The sequence below is a fragment of the Pollachius pollachius genome (assembly GCF_949987615.1).
Source record: "Pollachius pollachius genome assembly, chromosome: 3".
Classification (NCBI taxonomy): Eukaryota; Metazoa; Chordata; class Actinopteri; order Gadiformes; family Gadidae; genus Pollachius; species Pollachius pollachius.
Genome location: NC_136936.1, coordinates 48,665,884 through 48,682,807, shown reverse-complemented (window position 1 = coordinate 48,682,807; position 16,924 = coordinate 48,665,884). Strand labels below are relative to the sequence as shown.

General features: G+C 49.5%; 1 protein-coding gene across 1 annotated transcript in view; it reads right to left on the bottom strand.

Annotated features, from left to right (window-relative positions):
• Positions 1 to 474: 474 nt before the first annotated feature.
• myo3b (myosin IIIB) overlaps positions 475 to 16,924 on the bottom strand; it is an 80,013-nt gene continuing 63,563 nt past the window's right edge. Inside the window, exons 33-36 of the mRNA XM_079733849.1 lie at positions 9,861 to 9,961; positions 9,359 to 9,405; positions 8,376 to 8,534; positions 475 to 555 (exon numbers count right to left, since the gene is read on the bottom strand). Of these exons, the coding sequence (XP_079589975.1) occupies positions 8,423 to 8,534; positions 9,359 to 9,405; positions 9,861 to 9,961 (260 nt within the window). The 3' untranslated portion in view covers positions 475 to 555; positions 8,376 to 8,422. The remainder of the gene's footprint in view (positions 556 to 8,375; positions 8,535 to 9,358; positions 9,406 to 9,860; positions 9,962 to 16,924) is intronic.

Sequence of the window (16,924 nt, the reverse complement as noted above, 5' to 3'; positions counted from 1 at the left end):
TCAATCATCTTTAAAGATAAGGAAACACAATTTCATGGGGAGATATCGTTGAGTCTTGTGATGTTCATGGATAACGTATGACTAATAGAAAGTCTGGGGATATATTACTGTGTATGGAAACATGTGTGCGTACATTTCCACATATTCACAATATTAACATACATGTTTCCTTATATATTAACATACATGTGCAACACAAAGTCTTTCACGGTCGCAGATCTCAGAACTTTATTCATAAATATTTACATTGGGTACACCGCAACCTTTCATTTGTAAGACGTTATGTTAAAGGTTTTGATGGGTTTATTACGATTTTTCCTAGAATCTCGAAGAACTTCTGGAAGTAGAAGCAGCAACAGGAAGGTTTTTTCTTAATCTTTTTATAAAATATCAAGCGAACAATGAACCAAGAGCAAAAAGTAACCCAAAGAACAACATCCATTGACGAAAGAAATAATAAAAAAAGCGATTTCTAAAAAATAAATAGAATTGACAATATCACAAGTCGTGTGATTATGCAATCTTTAGGTCCGGTGAAGTGTGAACGAAGGCCATCTGCAGAGGAGAAAGAGAACACATACTGTATTACACATGTATGATACAATATCTACGACCCCTAACATAACGACCACTAACATAAGCCGCCCTCGTCCATAACCATAACTCTTCTGGTTCTCCCGGTTTGTTCCTCAACTCTGTGGAACTTCTAAAGCTCTCATGCTGAGATTAGGGAAGGCTGAGGCCTCCAGCGATCCGACAGTTGATGAAGACAGAGCAGCGACGTCAGTAACGGTCGTCACGACGACTCGCACCGTTCCAACTTTCCAACTGTCCAAGACTTTGGACGGTTGGAAATAAAACAGGTTCCACATCTGTCTCCCTGCGCGAGAGATGAGAGATACGATGGGTGTAGGGGGGAGCTCGTGAGTTAAAAAAAAAGTGAGAGAAGGGGAGAGAGAGCGAGAGGGAGAGAGAGGGAGAGGGGGCGAGAGAGAGGCAGAGTTGCTTGGGGCTACAGGGTACTTGAGCTGCTATAATGGCGTCTCGTATGAGAAAACATCTGTGAATTTCCTCAGTGATCTACAACAAAGTAGAACTCAGAGCAGTCACTCAGCGCGGCCTTTGAAGTCGCTCTCTGACAGAGAGCCGCCATTGTTCCCCGCGCCGCGCACACACAAACCCCAACTTTGGTCTCACTAATTTTCCCCCTGCAATGCGATACAACTCTAACCCCGTGCACCGCCTCCTCCTCCACCTCCTCTACCTCCACCACCTCCTCCTCCTCCTCCTCCTCCTCCTCCTCCTCCTCCTCCTCCTCCTCCACCTCAACCTCCTCCTCCTCCTCCTCCTCCTCCTCCACTCTGGTCTCTGTGAAGCTGGGGTGCTCCACATATTCAAGAGCAAACAGCAGAGCCTTGGCAATGTGCGGCTCTGGGCCAGAGGTCGCAGCAGACGGGACGGGTCAGCGTACCCCCCGGGTTCCCCCCCCACCCCTGGGTCCTCCCCCCCGGGGTTGGGGGGGGGTGTTTTACAGGGTGACCACCTGTGGAAGCAACAGATCATATATACATTTAACGGCTGAACGGAGATGTGAAGGGGATAAAGTGTGGTGCTTTCAGCGTATATGAACGAATATTATATACTTTTTTTTTTATACATACAGTATACAAGACATTTAGTGCATATGAATGTATATTATATACTGGTTTTATGCATATAGTATATGATACCTTCAGTCTATATGAATTAATATATATACTGTTTTATATAATTCAGTATCTAATACCTTCAGTCAATATGAATGTATATTATATACTGTTTTATATACATATACAATATAATACCTTCAGTGTATATGGCCATATTAGATATTATATACTGTTTTAACATACATACAGTATATATACCTTTAGTTGACATGACCTTATTAGATATTATATACTGTTTTATATACATCCAGTAAATAATATTTTCAGTGTATATGAACGTATATTATACAGTGTTATTAAACATACAGTATATAATAGGTTTGTTTATAAAGATATATTATACTGTATTATATACCTACAGTAAATAAAACGTTCAGTGAAAGCAATAAGTAGTATTATACGCTGTACGTATGCAAGGTTTCGTGATGGCGCACCAACGCAAAGTGATTGATGATGTAAATATTGAATAACCTTGTTTCTATTCCCTCGGCCAAGCCGTAACCATACTGGTACTGCTAACTTCTGCAGGCCCGGCCCCATTTAAAGTTGGCTCCAGCGTTTTGGATTGTAGGATTTGATTGTTTAACCTCACACAGGCCGCCGGGGATAAACCCATCTGCTAAACAAATACATGTTTAAGAACATGTGAAATAGCAGATGTATGTTATGGGAAGTTCTCAAGAAAAGAGCTTTGTTAAAGAAGAAATATGATGAGGATCAGCCTAGAAAAGGAAATTATAAAAAAATGGTTCACGTCGTTTTTTCTGTCCCTCCCCGTTCTGCACCATAGGGAAAATATAGTTGATATGTTCTTAATATGGTCTTTACTATGGCCATTATCTGAACACACATACACACCCACGCACATTCACACACTCCTAGCTAGACCCAAGCACAAAGACAGAAAGACAAGACACACTCACATACTTATTTGCAGCACGGTTTCTCTTCTTTATGAGAGTCATTTAGGACGGCTCCACTAGCTCTTAAAGCTCGCCGTGTCATTGACACCATTTTATCCTGGCCTCAATTAAAAAGCCATTTAGTTGGACACCAGGTGATAGGCTCCTGTAGCCAGCGGCAATGACCAAGACACACACAATCTCTCTCTCTCTCTCTGTCCCTCTCTCTCTCCCTCTGTCCCTCTCTCTCTATCTCTGTCCCTCTCTCTCTCTCTCTCTCCCTCTCTCTCCCTCTCCCTCTCTCTCTCACCCCCGTCCAGTGTCCCTACGCCAGCAGCTGGTCACACCATCTGGGGAAGCAACGCGGGGGCAGAAACTAAACAGGTTACACCTTCGGCCATGCCAAGTCCCCCCCCACCCCCTTCCCCCCCGTCTCAAAACCCAGAGAAGCTAATCACGATTTTCACGCTCTGATTTGTCAAATCCCATTCCAGTACCGGAGGCGCTGAACGAGGGGGAAAAAAGACAAAGTTTGAACTAAACAAATGTCATAGCGTGCCGGATAACAGCCCGCCGCCATACTGTTCCTATTGTCCTGCCTGTCTCCGCCCGGCCGCGTCCTAGCTGCTCATCTCTCCCTTTACATTGCGGGAGGGGGGGGGGGGGGGGGGGGGGTATAAGAGAATGTCAGTGTGTGTGCTTCCTCCGCTAATGAAAAGACAGCTGTAATTATCAGCACAACATTTGGTCACTAGTGAAGAATGGGCTGTGGGGGAGGAGGGGGGGTGGACAGCTGGTTGGATAGGAGCTGGGGGGGGGGGCATTTCCTCATGCATGCGTTTTATACTCATGCAAATGCAAACAATTCGACGGTGCATAGAATCCCCCTCAACGAATTGCAGGTGTGAGGAAGCTGAAACAAAGGCCCCTGTGACCCTAACGGCCCCGCGTCATTAAAGGCCTTTGATGTGCGTCCTCTGTCGCCGCTTTTATCTCCTCCCGTTCCTCCTCTCTCCCTGTCCCTCGCTCCCTTAATGCAGACATAAGGGGGAAGTTTGTTTTGCTTACACACACACACACACACACACACACACACACACACACACACACACACAAACAGACGCACACACACACACACACACAAACAGACGCACACACAGACACACTGACACACACAGGAACACAAACCCACACACACACACAGACACACACAGGAACACAAACACACACACAGACGCACACACACACACACACACACACACACACAGTGTTTGTTTGACATGCATGCCTTACATTCTCTCTCCGTCTCCGTCAGCTCAAGCTCCATCACAATGTCAACGTGGCGGGGCGCCCTAAATCACCTCTCCCTGTCTCTACGTCAGACGGCCTCCCTCGTCGCCTTACTATCAGAAACCGGGAGCGATCTCCACCGGGTCGCAAACACACTGCGGGGTGCATTAAGCGGGGTCTGACGTGTAAACATACAGCGGCGTTCCTCCGGCGTGCGGGACCAGACATCGGTTTACCGAACCCCACGTAGAGTGCATTCAGGCGGGCTCACAAGAGGCCCCTCCGTCGCCCCATTCACGCACTCCCTTTGAACCGACGGGGCTGCAGAGCAGGACAATGTTGCACTAATCGCGCCTCCCTTTGAAGTGAGATGTCACCGGCGGGCGAGAAGGTAAGTGTGCTGCTACCTACCGCGCGGAAATAAGAAGAATGGAAGAAAAAAGAGAAAAGCTTTTCATCATTTGTGGAGGCCTCAGCTTGATTGACGTCACAACGTCGGGTGGGGACTCTGGATTAGAAGATTCAGGGAGACATGGGTGCCTTTTTTCTTTTAAAGGACATGCGGCGTGTTTTTGCGCAAAGGGGGACAAGCTTAACGTCAGCAGTGTTGTTGACAGTGAGTAAAAGGTTTTTAAACAGGAAACGAACTGGTGGCCAGAGGGACTTCAACATCCCCCAGTAAAGCAGTGGTCCCCAGGGACTGGTTTTACAGGGAGACACCAGTGGTCTGTCTAACGATGTGTTAGGTGGGGGCGTCCCGGTGGTTCATGGGTAGAGAGCGTACCATTAAGGCTCAGTCCTCACCGCAGTGAACCGGGGTCGATTCCTGCCCCTGGTCCTTTGCTGCACGTCCTCCTCTCTCCAAAACCTCACTGTCTATCTCTTCATGAATAAAGCATAAAATTGGAAAACATAAATCTTTAAAAAAACAATGCGCTAGGTGTCGTAAAGGTGTAAGCCGAGTCACTGCTATTAGCAAACCAAACCGAACCGCAGCGGAGGAAATGCCCGCTACGCATGCTACCTCGTTATTATAACTCAAACGACCGGCCTCGTTTGAGTTTTCTTATCTTAAAAAAAAACAGGGCCGGAATAATCAAGGGAGCGCGATCACACTTAAGTGATTCAGTGTACTTTTAAGGCGCTCTACAGGGTGCTCAGTGTGACCTATTTCTGCTCTTCAGAGAGGCTCCCCAGCTAGGCCCTCTGCAGCGCAACCCGGGATCTCTAATTACGGCTCCGCGCCGCCGCCGCGGTGGCGGAGTGCGTTTCAACTAGCTGCAACCAGCTAGCACGGTGCTTGCATGGTGCTGTCTGCGGTGCTAGCATGGTGCTGTCTGCGGTGCTAGCATGGCGTGAGCATGGTGCTGTCTGCGGTGTTAGCATGGTGCTGTCTGCGGTGTTAGCATGGTGTAAGCATGGTGCTGTCTGCGTGGCTGTCTGCGGTGTTAGCATGGTGTAAGCATGGTGCTGTCTGACACCATTTCCTCTCTGTGTTGGGATGATTACGGAACGATTAAGGAACGATTAAGGAATGATTAAGGAATGGTGGCGGAGCGCGTTTCAACTAGCTTCAGCGCCGCACGCGCAATGGCTCCCGTGCTGTCTGCGGTGTTAGCATGGTGCTAGCATTAGGCTAGCATGGTGCTGTCTGCGGTGCTAGCATGGTCTTAGCATGGTGCTAGCATGGTGCTGTCTGCGGTGTTAGCATGGTGCTGTCTGCGGTGCTAGCATGGTGTTAGCATGGTGCTGTCTGCGGTGTTAGCATGGTGCTGGCATTGTGCTGTCTGCGGTGTTAGCATGGTGCTGGCATGGTGCTGTCTGCGGTGCTAGCATGGTGTTAGCATGGTGCTGTCTGCGGTGTTAGCATGGTGCTGGCATGGTGCTGTCTGCGGTGTTAGCATGGTGCTGGCATGGTGCTGTCTGCGGTGTTAGCATGGTGCTGTCTGCGGTGCTAGCATGGTGCTAGCATGGTGCTGTCTGCGGTGTTAGCATGGTGCTGGCATGGTGCTGTCTGCGGTGTTAGCATGGTGCTGGCATGGTGCTGTCTGCGAGGCTGTCTGTGATGTTAGCATGGTGCTGTCTGACACCATTTCCTCTCTGTGTTGGGATGATTACAGAATGATTAAGGAATGATTAAGGAATGATTAAGGAATGGTGGCGGTGACGACGTGTGAGTATGTTCCCCTGGGGATGAGTTTGAACTAATAGCAAGGATTTCAATAAGTGGAATTTCAACGATTTGTGACAGCAGGATAGCATTCTGTTACACGTTAACATCATACTCAAATTGCACAACGTTTTTTTTCTTATTTATTGTTATGAAAATCCAAAAACATCAAATGTATAGTGGACCGCAACTGAGATTGTTTACTTTAAGGTAATTCAAAGCCTTCATTGCCCCTTACGGCAACTGTAAGGGCTTAAATGTTAGCTAACATCAGAGCTAGCAGCTAACCGACTCAGCCATTCCCTTTAAACAACTACAAAGTCGGCTACTAAATCAACATAGGAAAGTGCTTCTGATTCAGGTCAACCGCGGCGAATCCCTGATGGGCTTATCACGCGGCGTACCTGGAGCTCCGCGTCTCCGCAGCGGGCTGGGGGGGGATGCCGCTGATATGTGCCCGTGGGGGGGGGCGTCTCAGCGCGCCGGGGTCTGGTGAACCTGACATCCAGGGGAGCATTCCCGGCTACCCAGGCCCTAGACCTCTAATGTCCCCCCCCGCCGTGCGTGAGGACGGGGGTCTGCCCCCCCTACTGCCCTACCCTTCCTATTACGATCAAGATCTCTTCCCAGGGCCGGGGGTGTCAACAAAAGAGAGATGCAGTAAATGATATGCAAATTGGAGAGAGAGGGGAGGGGAGGGGGGGAGGGAGGGAGGGGGAGAGAGAGGGCGGGGAGAGGGAGGGCGGAGAGGCCCGGCGTTTCCGACACTTCACATCTTTAACCGAAAATTCCTGCTGCACTTAGGGGTGAAATACAAAGTGTGTGTGTGTGTGTGTGTGTGTGTGTGTGTGTGTGTGTGGTGAGGGGGAACTGAGGGGAAATCAGTGGGGTCTTGTTTGGTTGTGGTGGTGAGAGGGTGGGGGTGGTGGTGGTGGTGAAGAAGTGTTATATTATAACGTCCAAGCATTCCATAATACATCCAATGTTTTGGGGATGTTCGTTTTTGAGGTTGTTTCCCTGTCTGATAACTTAAAGTAGGCAGTCACGCTTTTGGAGAAAGTTGGTATCGAAAGCCCAAACTGTTGCGATACAACTTAAAACAGTCATCTTATCGAAAGCAACCAATATTCACGTACCGCAGTGCAAGTAAACATTGGTTTGTAGCACCGACTGCTATTGAGATGAATATATCAATACATACAACCGATAGCGATAATTATAGGTCAATAAATGTCCTACTATGGATGCAATAGGAGGACTGTGTGTTGATACACGTAAACAGGCTGTTTCCTCTGCCATGTCCTACAACATCTTCAGAGACCATGGTGACTCTGACAATACCTTCAAAAATGAACTTTCCGAGGTAAAAACGTATTTATTTTGCGCAACAAGGAAATACCTACTGGGCCCTCATACAATATAGGCCAGTACAGGCCACCATAGTCATAAGGAAGGTGTAAAGGCCGGGGTTATTCAGCTGGTCTCAATCTACATGGCCACTCCATTCTACACATCGACCTTTAAAGAGTTTGGTTGACAAACGCTTTAAAAGAAAACCCTGCCTGCTAGCCCGACCTCTGACGTCATCGCCGCGGTATACCTGGAGGCATGCTGTTTGTCTTCTGATATTGTGACTCCGTAACAACGGTCATAATGGTTGTCATATAGTATCAGCTAATCCCTGCACTGCCCCGCCGTGCTTTAGTCTTTGGGCCGCGAACAAACAAAGTCCTTCTGGTCTTATTCATCGCTGAAGCCTTTTGAGTCCCCGCTTCTGGTTTCTGGTTCGTTTGATAGCTTGGTTGACATTAGATGAACCTGTGTTGACGAAGGACGTCGCTCACTAAATGTCGTGAGCAGTGTAAATACATATGAGATTGCCTATATTTCTTAGTAGTGGGATTGAAACCCCCAACTCTGGCAGTGTTAATGCCTTGCTCTACTGACTTAGCTTCACTGGACAATGTGACAAAGCTAATGATGGATTTAAAGCTGAGTGAATTACCTGAGTTCTAATAAAGGTTACTTCTTACTTTTGGTCATATTGATTCCTTGCTTCCGCTTGTGTTTGCACACACGCACGCACGCACGCACGCACGCACGCACGCACAATAACACTCTGAATACCTGCCTCTACGCAGTGACTGTGTCTGTCCGTTTCTTCCCAGTGTCTGTCTGTCTTTCTGTCTGTACCCAGTGTCTATCCGTCTGTATGTCTATCTGTCCAGTGTCTATCCATCTGCATGCCTGTCTACCTTCCCACTGTTATGTGTGTGTGTCTGTCTGTCTGTCCGTCTGTCTTACCGGTTCTCAGGGAGAGTAAGGCTGGGCTGCGGCCCCCCAGGAGGTACTCAGAACAGGGTGTGGGGGGTCCCAGGCCCGTAGAGCCTCTCCTCCGGGATGGAGTCCACGCTGGCCAGGAGCTTGTAGTACTCGTCCTCCCCGTCCAGGACTTTGATCTGACTGGGGAGGGGAACGCCACCATAACGAAGAGGAAATCAATAGAAACCAAAGGAAATCAATACATTTAAATACTATAAATACAGATTCACATGAACACAAATCGATAAACAATGAATGACCAAAGAAGCATTAGTTTGGAGAAGAGGTCTTTATAAACAGGTGAATAGATGAATGAATGAATAACCAAAGAAGCATTAGTTTGGAGAAGAGGTCTTTATAAACAGGCGAATAGATGAATGAGTGAATAACCAAAGAAGCATTAGTTTGGAGAAGAGGTCTTTATAAACAGGTGAATAGATGAATGAGTGAATAACCAAAGAAGCATTAGTTTGGAGAAGAGGTCTTTATAAACAGGTGAATAGATGAATGAATGAATAACCAAAGAAGCATTAGTTTGGAGAAGAGGTCTTTTTAAACAGGTGAATAGATGAATGAATTAATAACCAAAGGTGGGTGGGTTTAGCGAAGAGGCCTTTATTAAAAGATGAATGGGTCAATAACTGCATACCTGCAGATGCATGGGTTGGGAGAAGGTCTTTATTAATGGATGAATGAGTGAATAAAGTCAGAGGAATGGGTTTGGCCACAAAAGCCTCCCCATATAGCAGCGAGCAGCGCTAATGACTCCTCCCCCCGCCCCCCCCCCCCCCAACGCCCCCTATCTCCCCCTTGCTCCGCCCCCCCCACCATGTTATTTCCAGCGCAGTATTTACATCCTAAGAAAACAACTCCATTTGTGGCAGCAAGGGGGCCCCACCAGGGGCCCCACCAGGCCCTCGCTCTCCTTGGCGTCGCCACGAGAGGGGAAGGCGTTCCGTACTCACCCGAGTTTCCTGGGTTTCCTCTTGCTCCCCTGGTGTTCCAGCACCCTCTGAGGACAGAGCCCAGAGCACAGTCAGAGAAGACGGGCGCGGGGCGAGTCATTAATTTTTAATTCAAAGTGATTTTGTGTTGAATGCGAGCAGATGCTGATAATATCAGAAGTCCCGGCATAATTTTTATTTTTTTTTTTCTGATCAAAGGGGCTCAAGTGAGCCTGATGAAGCGCGCATCTCGCTCAGCTTTGATAAACCACATCAATTATTCACCGTGAAGGCAGACATCCTGACATGAAAGAAACAGATAAAGAGCATAAGCACATGTTCAAGACAAGAGGCAGGGATGCATGTAGGGGGGGGGAGTTGCAGCTGCAGGGTCTGGCACAGGTAGCTCTAATTGTATTATCATCTGGAACCAAAGTCAGACAAAGGCCTGTTATCGAGGGCGGTGGTGGGAAGGGGGTCGGCGGTGGTGGTGCGTGGTGGGGGAGGGGGGCTTTGAACTGACATTGAGCTGGTTGTAGTACAGGCTGTCCTCGGGGCTGTGCAGAAGCTTGGGCTGGTGGGCCCGCCGGCGTGGCACTCTCTGCTGGAGCCTCGTCGCCGGCCCTGCGTCAACAGCGAACAACAAACAAACACAGCAAATCGGCGTAACGCAACAAGGAGCCAGCCAACGAGCGGCCGGCCAAGCGGAGCGACACACGCACACAGAATCTGTTGTCGCTGCCACACACACACACTCACACGACGCTGCCACACACACGTCGCTGCTGCCACACACACATACATACACACTCGTCGCTGCCACAAACACACGTTGCTGCCACACACACACACACACACACATCGCTGCCACACGCACACACACATCGCTGCCTAACACTCATTATTGCCACACACACACATCGCTGCCACACACACACACACGTCGCTGCCACGCACACATATCGTTGCCGCAACGGCAGGGTTGATGGAGCAGCAACCCTAGATCTCAGAGTAACAGAAACAGGTCTTGTGTTACCAGTGCAAAGTAGTTTTTTTCCTGATATGCATATGGGGTTGCAGTAGATAGATATAGATAATAATAGATATTTGATGATCCATTTAAACAAACCTTGTTTTTTTTTTTAAAGTTCTCATCAACTTCATGAATATACTGTCTATAACTGCCTGGCTAATGTTTCATAACCACGAGTTGACGATTACTAATCCCTTACGTTCACCGGGACGTTGATGTTACAGATGTTGATTGGGTCAAATCTGTTTGTGTGGAAGCAGAAGATAAAGTTGGGGTGGCAAAACAATTTAGAGCGGGAAATTGGGTCTAGGGACGGAGAAATGTTGGGGACCCCTTAGATATTAAAGGAGGATCTAGATTGCGTTCAGCCCTCGGTTCATACATGAACGGGTTGAGAAGAACATAAAAAACGAGTTCCTCCGTTCGCAAACTCCTCTTCAAGCGGGCCTGTAACTTTGCCGAGGCTGACGCTGGTTGAACTCCTGGTTCAAAAGCTCTGAGAACTGATCCATTCATTATTTATAGACCCCCAGAATGTAGAAAAAAGACGAGAGAAAGAAATGGCAACGGCGTCTTTTGCTAAAGGTAATGAGATGTGTGTTATGTGATCGCTCGATTATTCAAACATAAGTCACCAGGCTCTGTGGATTCCTCAATAAAAAAAAACCACGTGCGCAGTGCTTCAAGATTTATGGATTACAAGAATGTGTTTCAAAAAGCCCAGACAGTACTACAAGGAAGCATCTATATTTAATGTCAGACATCGTTTCATCTGCTCCTCTCTGCGTTTTTAAGGTAAGAACGCGGAGCCGCATCTTCTTCTTCGTCTCCGTCTTCATCTGCAGCTGCTTCGCCGGCTCCAGTACCTTGACGAAAGCAAGCGTTTGCGCCTCGGCCATCTTGAAGCTACTTGATGCTTCGCTTTGAACGGCCCTCATCACATCTCAAACCCCCCGCACATCAAAGGGCGGTCGCCCCCTCCGTGCGCTCAGAACCAGCAAAGGTTCATTTAAAACCACGCTTTGTAAAAAAAGAAAAAAAGGCCTGGAAAAGTTCCTGTCAGTTTCTATGAGCGCATGAGGACACACTTGAAATGCTGCCGAGGACGTAAGCGGCACACTGATGTGAGATGAACTAATATGATCACTTCCTCTCCGTCCGTCTTGAGACTTGAGGAACCCTTATGTATCGCAGTGCCTCCTGGTTCTTAAGACACAGGATTCACACCAACGAAAGGCCTGCTCCCCGGCTGACTCACACACACACCCAAGCACACACGCACGTGTTCAAACACACACACACATGTACACATGTTTAAACACACAAAGCGAGCAGTGGTGTCCCTGACTCTCAGGACACAGGATTCCTCACACAAATATATGTTCACCTTTTAGGGAGAGATGAGGAGGACTTTGGGATGTTATGTTGAAATATTCTCCCATATTTTGCAGATATTAACGAAAAAAGCCTGGAACATAACAATTACCTAATATAAAAGCTTCAGAGGCATAATAAACGTATGTAGGGCGTTGTTTCCGCTAATGATGTCTGAGACGGTTTTGATAAGCAAATTCCGTATTCCCCTGAAACACCATCAAAGTGTTCAATCATGCCCAATGAATTCTGACAACCTTGAACAACAACAAAAAAATATCCTAATCACGTTGAAGCACAATAGCGCTTCCAAAACACCACCACGGCCTCCGTCTACACCACCACGGCCGGAGTCTACACCACCAGTCATCCTCCACCCATGCCTTGAAATCTAAAACTACAAATGAATGATTAAATCAGCCATTAGTAACGAGTGAATCAGTACCGGCTCTTCTATTACTGGCTACTATCTAGTCATTTAGCAGATGACACTAACATCCAAATCAACTCGTAGTGAAGTACAGTCAATAAAGCCGCCTCGCCCAAGGGTGCATGTAGGGCAGACTGTGGACTCTGGGGTTTGAACCCAGAACGTTTAAAGGAGACATATTATGCCACCAGGTGTGAGTGTGATTAGCCAACACAGATCTAGGTGGACACGCCCACTAGTGATGTCATATGGGGCAGATTTTCGAAACGGCTTGTAAGGCTAATCCCACCCACACCTCACAGGATCTCCCTGGCTAGCTCCAGCGGGCTGCAGTGTCCCCGTAATGTTCCTACAACGTGGACCCGCCCCCACACGGCGCCCGGCCTCCCTCCACGTGTCAATCACGACCTACAGCCATTACAGCGTGAAGCACATCACAGGCAGACGATCACAGACCCCCCATCTCGGCCTCTTTAGGGGGGAAACGGTTGCCATTTGATCGGAGGCGGACCCCCCAGAGACAGGCTTCTTCTGGCCCCAGGCCGGCACAACAGGCTGCCAACACGGGGGTGGTGGTGTGTGGGGGTATGGGGGGGGGGGGTCCGCACTGGGACCTTGGGGGGGGGCGGATCCAGGGAAGGGGTTGGACACGGCCTCGCACCGGGGCTGATAAGTGGCGGCGGGTAAGATGTGGTGTCGGGGGTGGGGAGGGCTCCTGGTCAAGCGGGAATTCAGCAGCGATGGAATTCATACAATATTGATTCCTCTCTCTATCAAAAGAAAGCCCAGCAGATTCCCCCCTTTCCGACCCCCACCTTCCCCCCCGCTCTCTTAGTGAAAGACTTACAGATTGAGCATTCTCACATTCTAAGATACAAGTATTGAGAATAACTTTTATCTTTTTTGGGCGGGGGGGGGCTGATACATTTTTCAAAGAGAGGCAGATGACTTGGGTTACATCCCTAAACACCCCTCTGAATCCCCACCTTGAAATTCAAAATGATTAAAAAAAAAAGGCGAAGGGGGCAAGCCGACATAAAAGAGCTGCTAAAAGGCGTGTTGGTTGAATAAACGAGCAGCCTATCGATTTGGAGTCCAGAGTGATCCCCTGAGCAGAGAACTGGCAGCCACCAGGCCAGCAAAAGGCTGGACGATGGGGAGAATTCATCAACACTGATGGGTCCTTGATGTCGAGACGAGGCATGAGCTACCGAGACCCTTCAGTGGTCGAGACGTTTCCAACAAACACATCCAGAGCAAATCCAAAACACTTTGCAAATTCGCAAAGACGCAAGCACACCGACGGAAACACAAGAACCACGACACAATGAAGAGCGTCATTGATGTTGGCAGTGAATCGGGATTCTGCAGTTCATGTTGAAAGAACATCAAATTCTTATATGATGCCGATAAGCCCGGCACAAGGGAAGCTGGCATTTCAAAGAACACCTATTCTTTTAATTAGGCGTATGCTATCCACATTCTTTTCTGTGTGAGTATATAATAATAGTATGCAGGCAGTCTTTTTCATTGTCAACATCCGCTGAAGATCCCTTCCGTTATGTTGTGGCTTTTGCGTTTGAGTTGTTGTATTTTAAGTGTATTTTTCTTTGTGTTTTCCGTTATTGACTTGTTTATTTTTTTGAATTTGCAAATCGTTTTGGGAATGTCATTTTTTTTTACATGTCTCAGCCCCCATACTATCCCATCTATCCCACACATGCATGCGCACACACGCACACTCACAAACACACACGCACATGCATACAAACATGCATGTGCATATACACGCAAAAACACACACACAAGCAATCACACACACACGCACACATATATACAGACACCCACAATGACGACAGACATGCAGACAGACAGATGGGCGGACATACATACGGACAGAGAGACACATAGAGCGACACCATTGGTCAGACTCAGAAATGGGAGCCCTCCTGCATTCCATCCTGTGGTTCATTACTAAAGCCTCCATTTAGGGCACGTCCGTTAAAGAGCCACTCATGTGTTTCGAGTCGGGGAACACGTTAGGCGAATCACACCGCTCCAGATCATAACACCACGAAAGGCCCTGCTGCATCTGTTTCCACTGGTGCCCAGAGAGGATGTTGGGACCTGAAACCAACGTTTCACACCCAAATCAATCTTCTTCATTGATGGCAGATCGGATGGTTGAAACCTTTCGGACAGGTCTTTGTACAGAAGGAGAAAGGAAAATAATCAGTTTGCCGTTCAGTGACTTAATTACGGGTGGAAGATGCGTGTGCTGTAAGTGTGTGGGAGGGCAGGATATTGTATAAACATGTATATTGTTTTAATAACAGTGAGGCTGAAACTCTACACGTGGCCTTCTCGATCCTAGGTAACATGTACGCTAAGTTTGTTTATACTACATATCCCTTTCAATGTTTCATTTGGAAACGATTTAAACCAGATTATGCAGAAAGTATGTATTCATGTAAATAAGTAATTGTATAAATGTTTTTCGCTATGGTCTGACATCCTTTTCAACATCATAATGTCTGCACTTGGAAACTCGACACCAAATGTTCCTTTTATAGTGTGCAGTAATTATTTAGGCCTACTCATGTACTTAAATAAGTGATTAGTGATACTTATGGCGGTATGCTCTCCGATATGATAGGGGGTTTGTCGTTGTAATCATAGTCCTTCTTGGTTTTCCTGTTAGTAGAACCACAAGCACCCCCACCCCCACCACCACCACCTTCCGACCACCACCACCACCTCCTCTACCATCAGCACCACCACTCCAACCACCATTACCACTAACGTCACTTCCCCCATCACCACCATCTCCTCCACCCTCACCACTACCACCATCACAACCTCCACCAACCCTCCCCCCCACCACCATCACCACCACCACCTCCAGCACCCCCACCTAAAACCACCACCAGCACCACGACCATCAACAGCATCACCTCCACCACAACCACCACCACCCCCACCACCACCACAACCACCACCACCACCACAACCACCACCACAACCACCACCACCGCCGCCCCCACCACAACCACCACCACCTCCACCACCCCCACCACCACAACCACCACCACCCCCCACCACCACAACCACCACCACCCCCACCCAAACCACCACCACCACCACCACCGCCCCCACCACAACCACCACCACCCCCACCACCACAACCACCACCACCCCCACCCAAACCACCACCACCACCACCACCACCCCCACCACCACCACCACCCCCACCACCACCACCACCACCACCACCCCCACCGCCGCCGGCCCCACCCACCACCGGCATCAGTGCGCGGCGCAGCTTCAAACAGCAGCTAAACCCAAAGTCCTAATTCTGAGCACGAGCTAACGTGTCAAACACGGCATCAAATGAGCCCTGCTCTGGCGCGGCGCCACCGTGCACCGAGCTCTCGTCCTCAGCCGCTACCTCCGCATCGCCTCTCCTCTCTTTTTTTGCCGCACGTCGGAAGAGATTAGCGCGCGTGAGAGGGTGAGGAAGAGCCGTTTGGATGTACATCCTGTTAACGTCTCCCGCTGACATTAAGAGGATTACCGCGGTTGGCGGCAGACACGGGGAACTCCTACCGCCGTCGCGGGTCGGCCCTATCCCCCGTCCAGATCTCTGCCACGCGCCCGCGCCGGGAACTTAACCCCGGCGTGAAGGCATCCGAGGGGGAGGGGGGCTGATATCACCAGGAGGAGGGGGCAGGAGGGAGGAATCACAGGGGAGGGCTGAGGGAGGGAGAGGAGGGGAGGGGAGGGGAGGGGGGGGGAGGAGAGGGGAGGGGAGAGGAGAGCGCAGGGGAGGGGGGAGAGAGGAGGGGAGGGGAGGAGATGGGAGGGGGAGAGGAGAGGAGAGGGGAGAGGAGGGGGGAGAGAGGAGGGGAGGAGAGAGGGAGAGGGGGGGAGAGAGGAGGGGAGGGGAGGAGATGGGAGGGGGAGAGGAGAGGAGAGGGGAGAGCGCAGGGGAGGGGGGAGAGAGGAGGGGAGGGGAGAGGGGAGGAGAGAGGGAGAGGGGGGAGAGAGGAGGGGAGGGGAGGAGAGGGGAGGGGGAGAGGAGAGGGGAGAGCGCAGGGGAGGGGGGAGAGAGGAGGGGAGGGGAGGAGAGAGGAGAGGGGAGGTCGAGAGGAGGGGGAGAGGGAGGAGAGAGGGAGAGGGGGGGAGGGAGGTGAGATGGTTGGGAGAGCAGAGGAGAGGGAAGGGGAGGGGGGTTTGGAGGGGGTGGTCTGAAGAACACTGGGAGGGCCGGGCGTCTGTCGGACACGTGATGTTAATAAGACGTTTGTTGACGGTGGTGGTGGTGGTGTTGGTGGTGGTGTAGATGGTGGTGGTGGTGGTGTTGATAGTGGTTATAGTGGTTTGGTGGTGGTGGCAATAATGGTGTGGGGGTGGTGCTGGTGGTGGCTATGGTGGTGGAGGTGGTGGTTTTAGTGGTGGGGTAGTGGTGAGGTGGTGGCTTTAGTGGTGGGGTGGTGGTGGTGGTGGTGGTTAAAGTGGTGTGGAGGTAGTGGTTACTGTGTTGGTGGTGGTTTTAGCTCTGGTAGTGTGGTGGTGGTGGTGGAGGTTTAAATGATGTGGTGGCGCTGTGGTTGTGGTGTAGTTGGGTGGGGGCGGCTGTCTCAGCCAGGCTTTCTAACAAACACTCATGGGGGGGGGCGGACTTGTGGGAAAGTGGTGTCAACTGAACTGCTGCCTGTATGTCAACAAAGCGACATAGGGCAATAGAGCA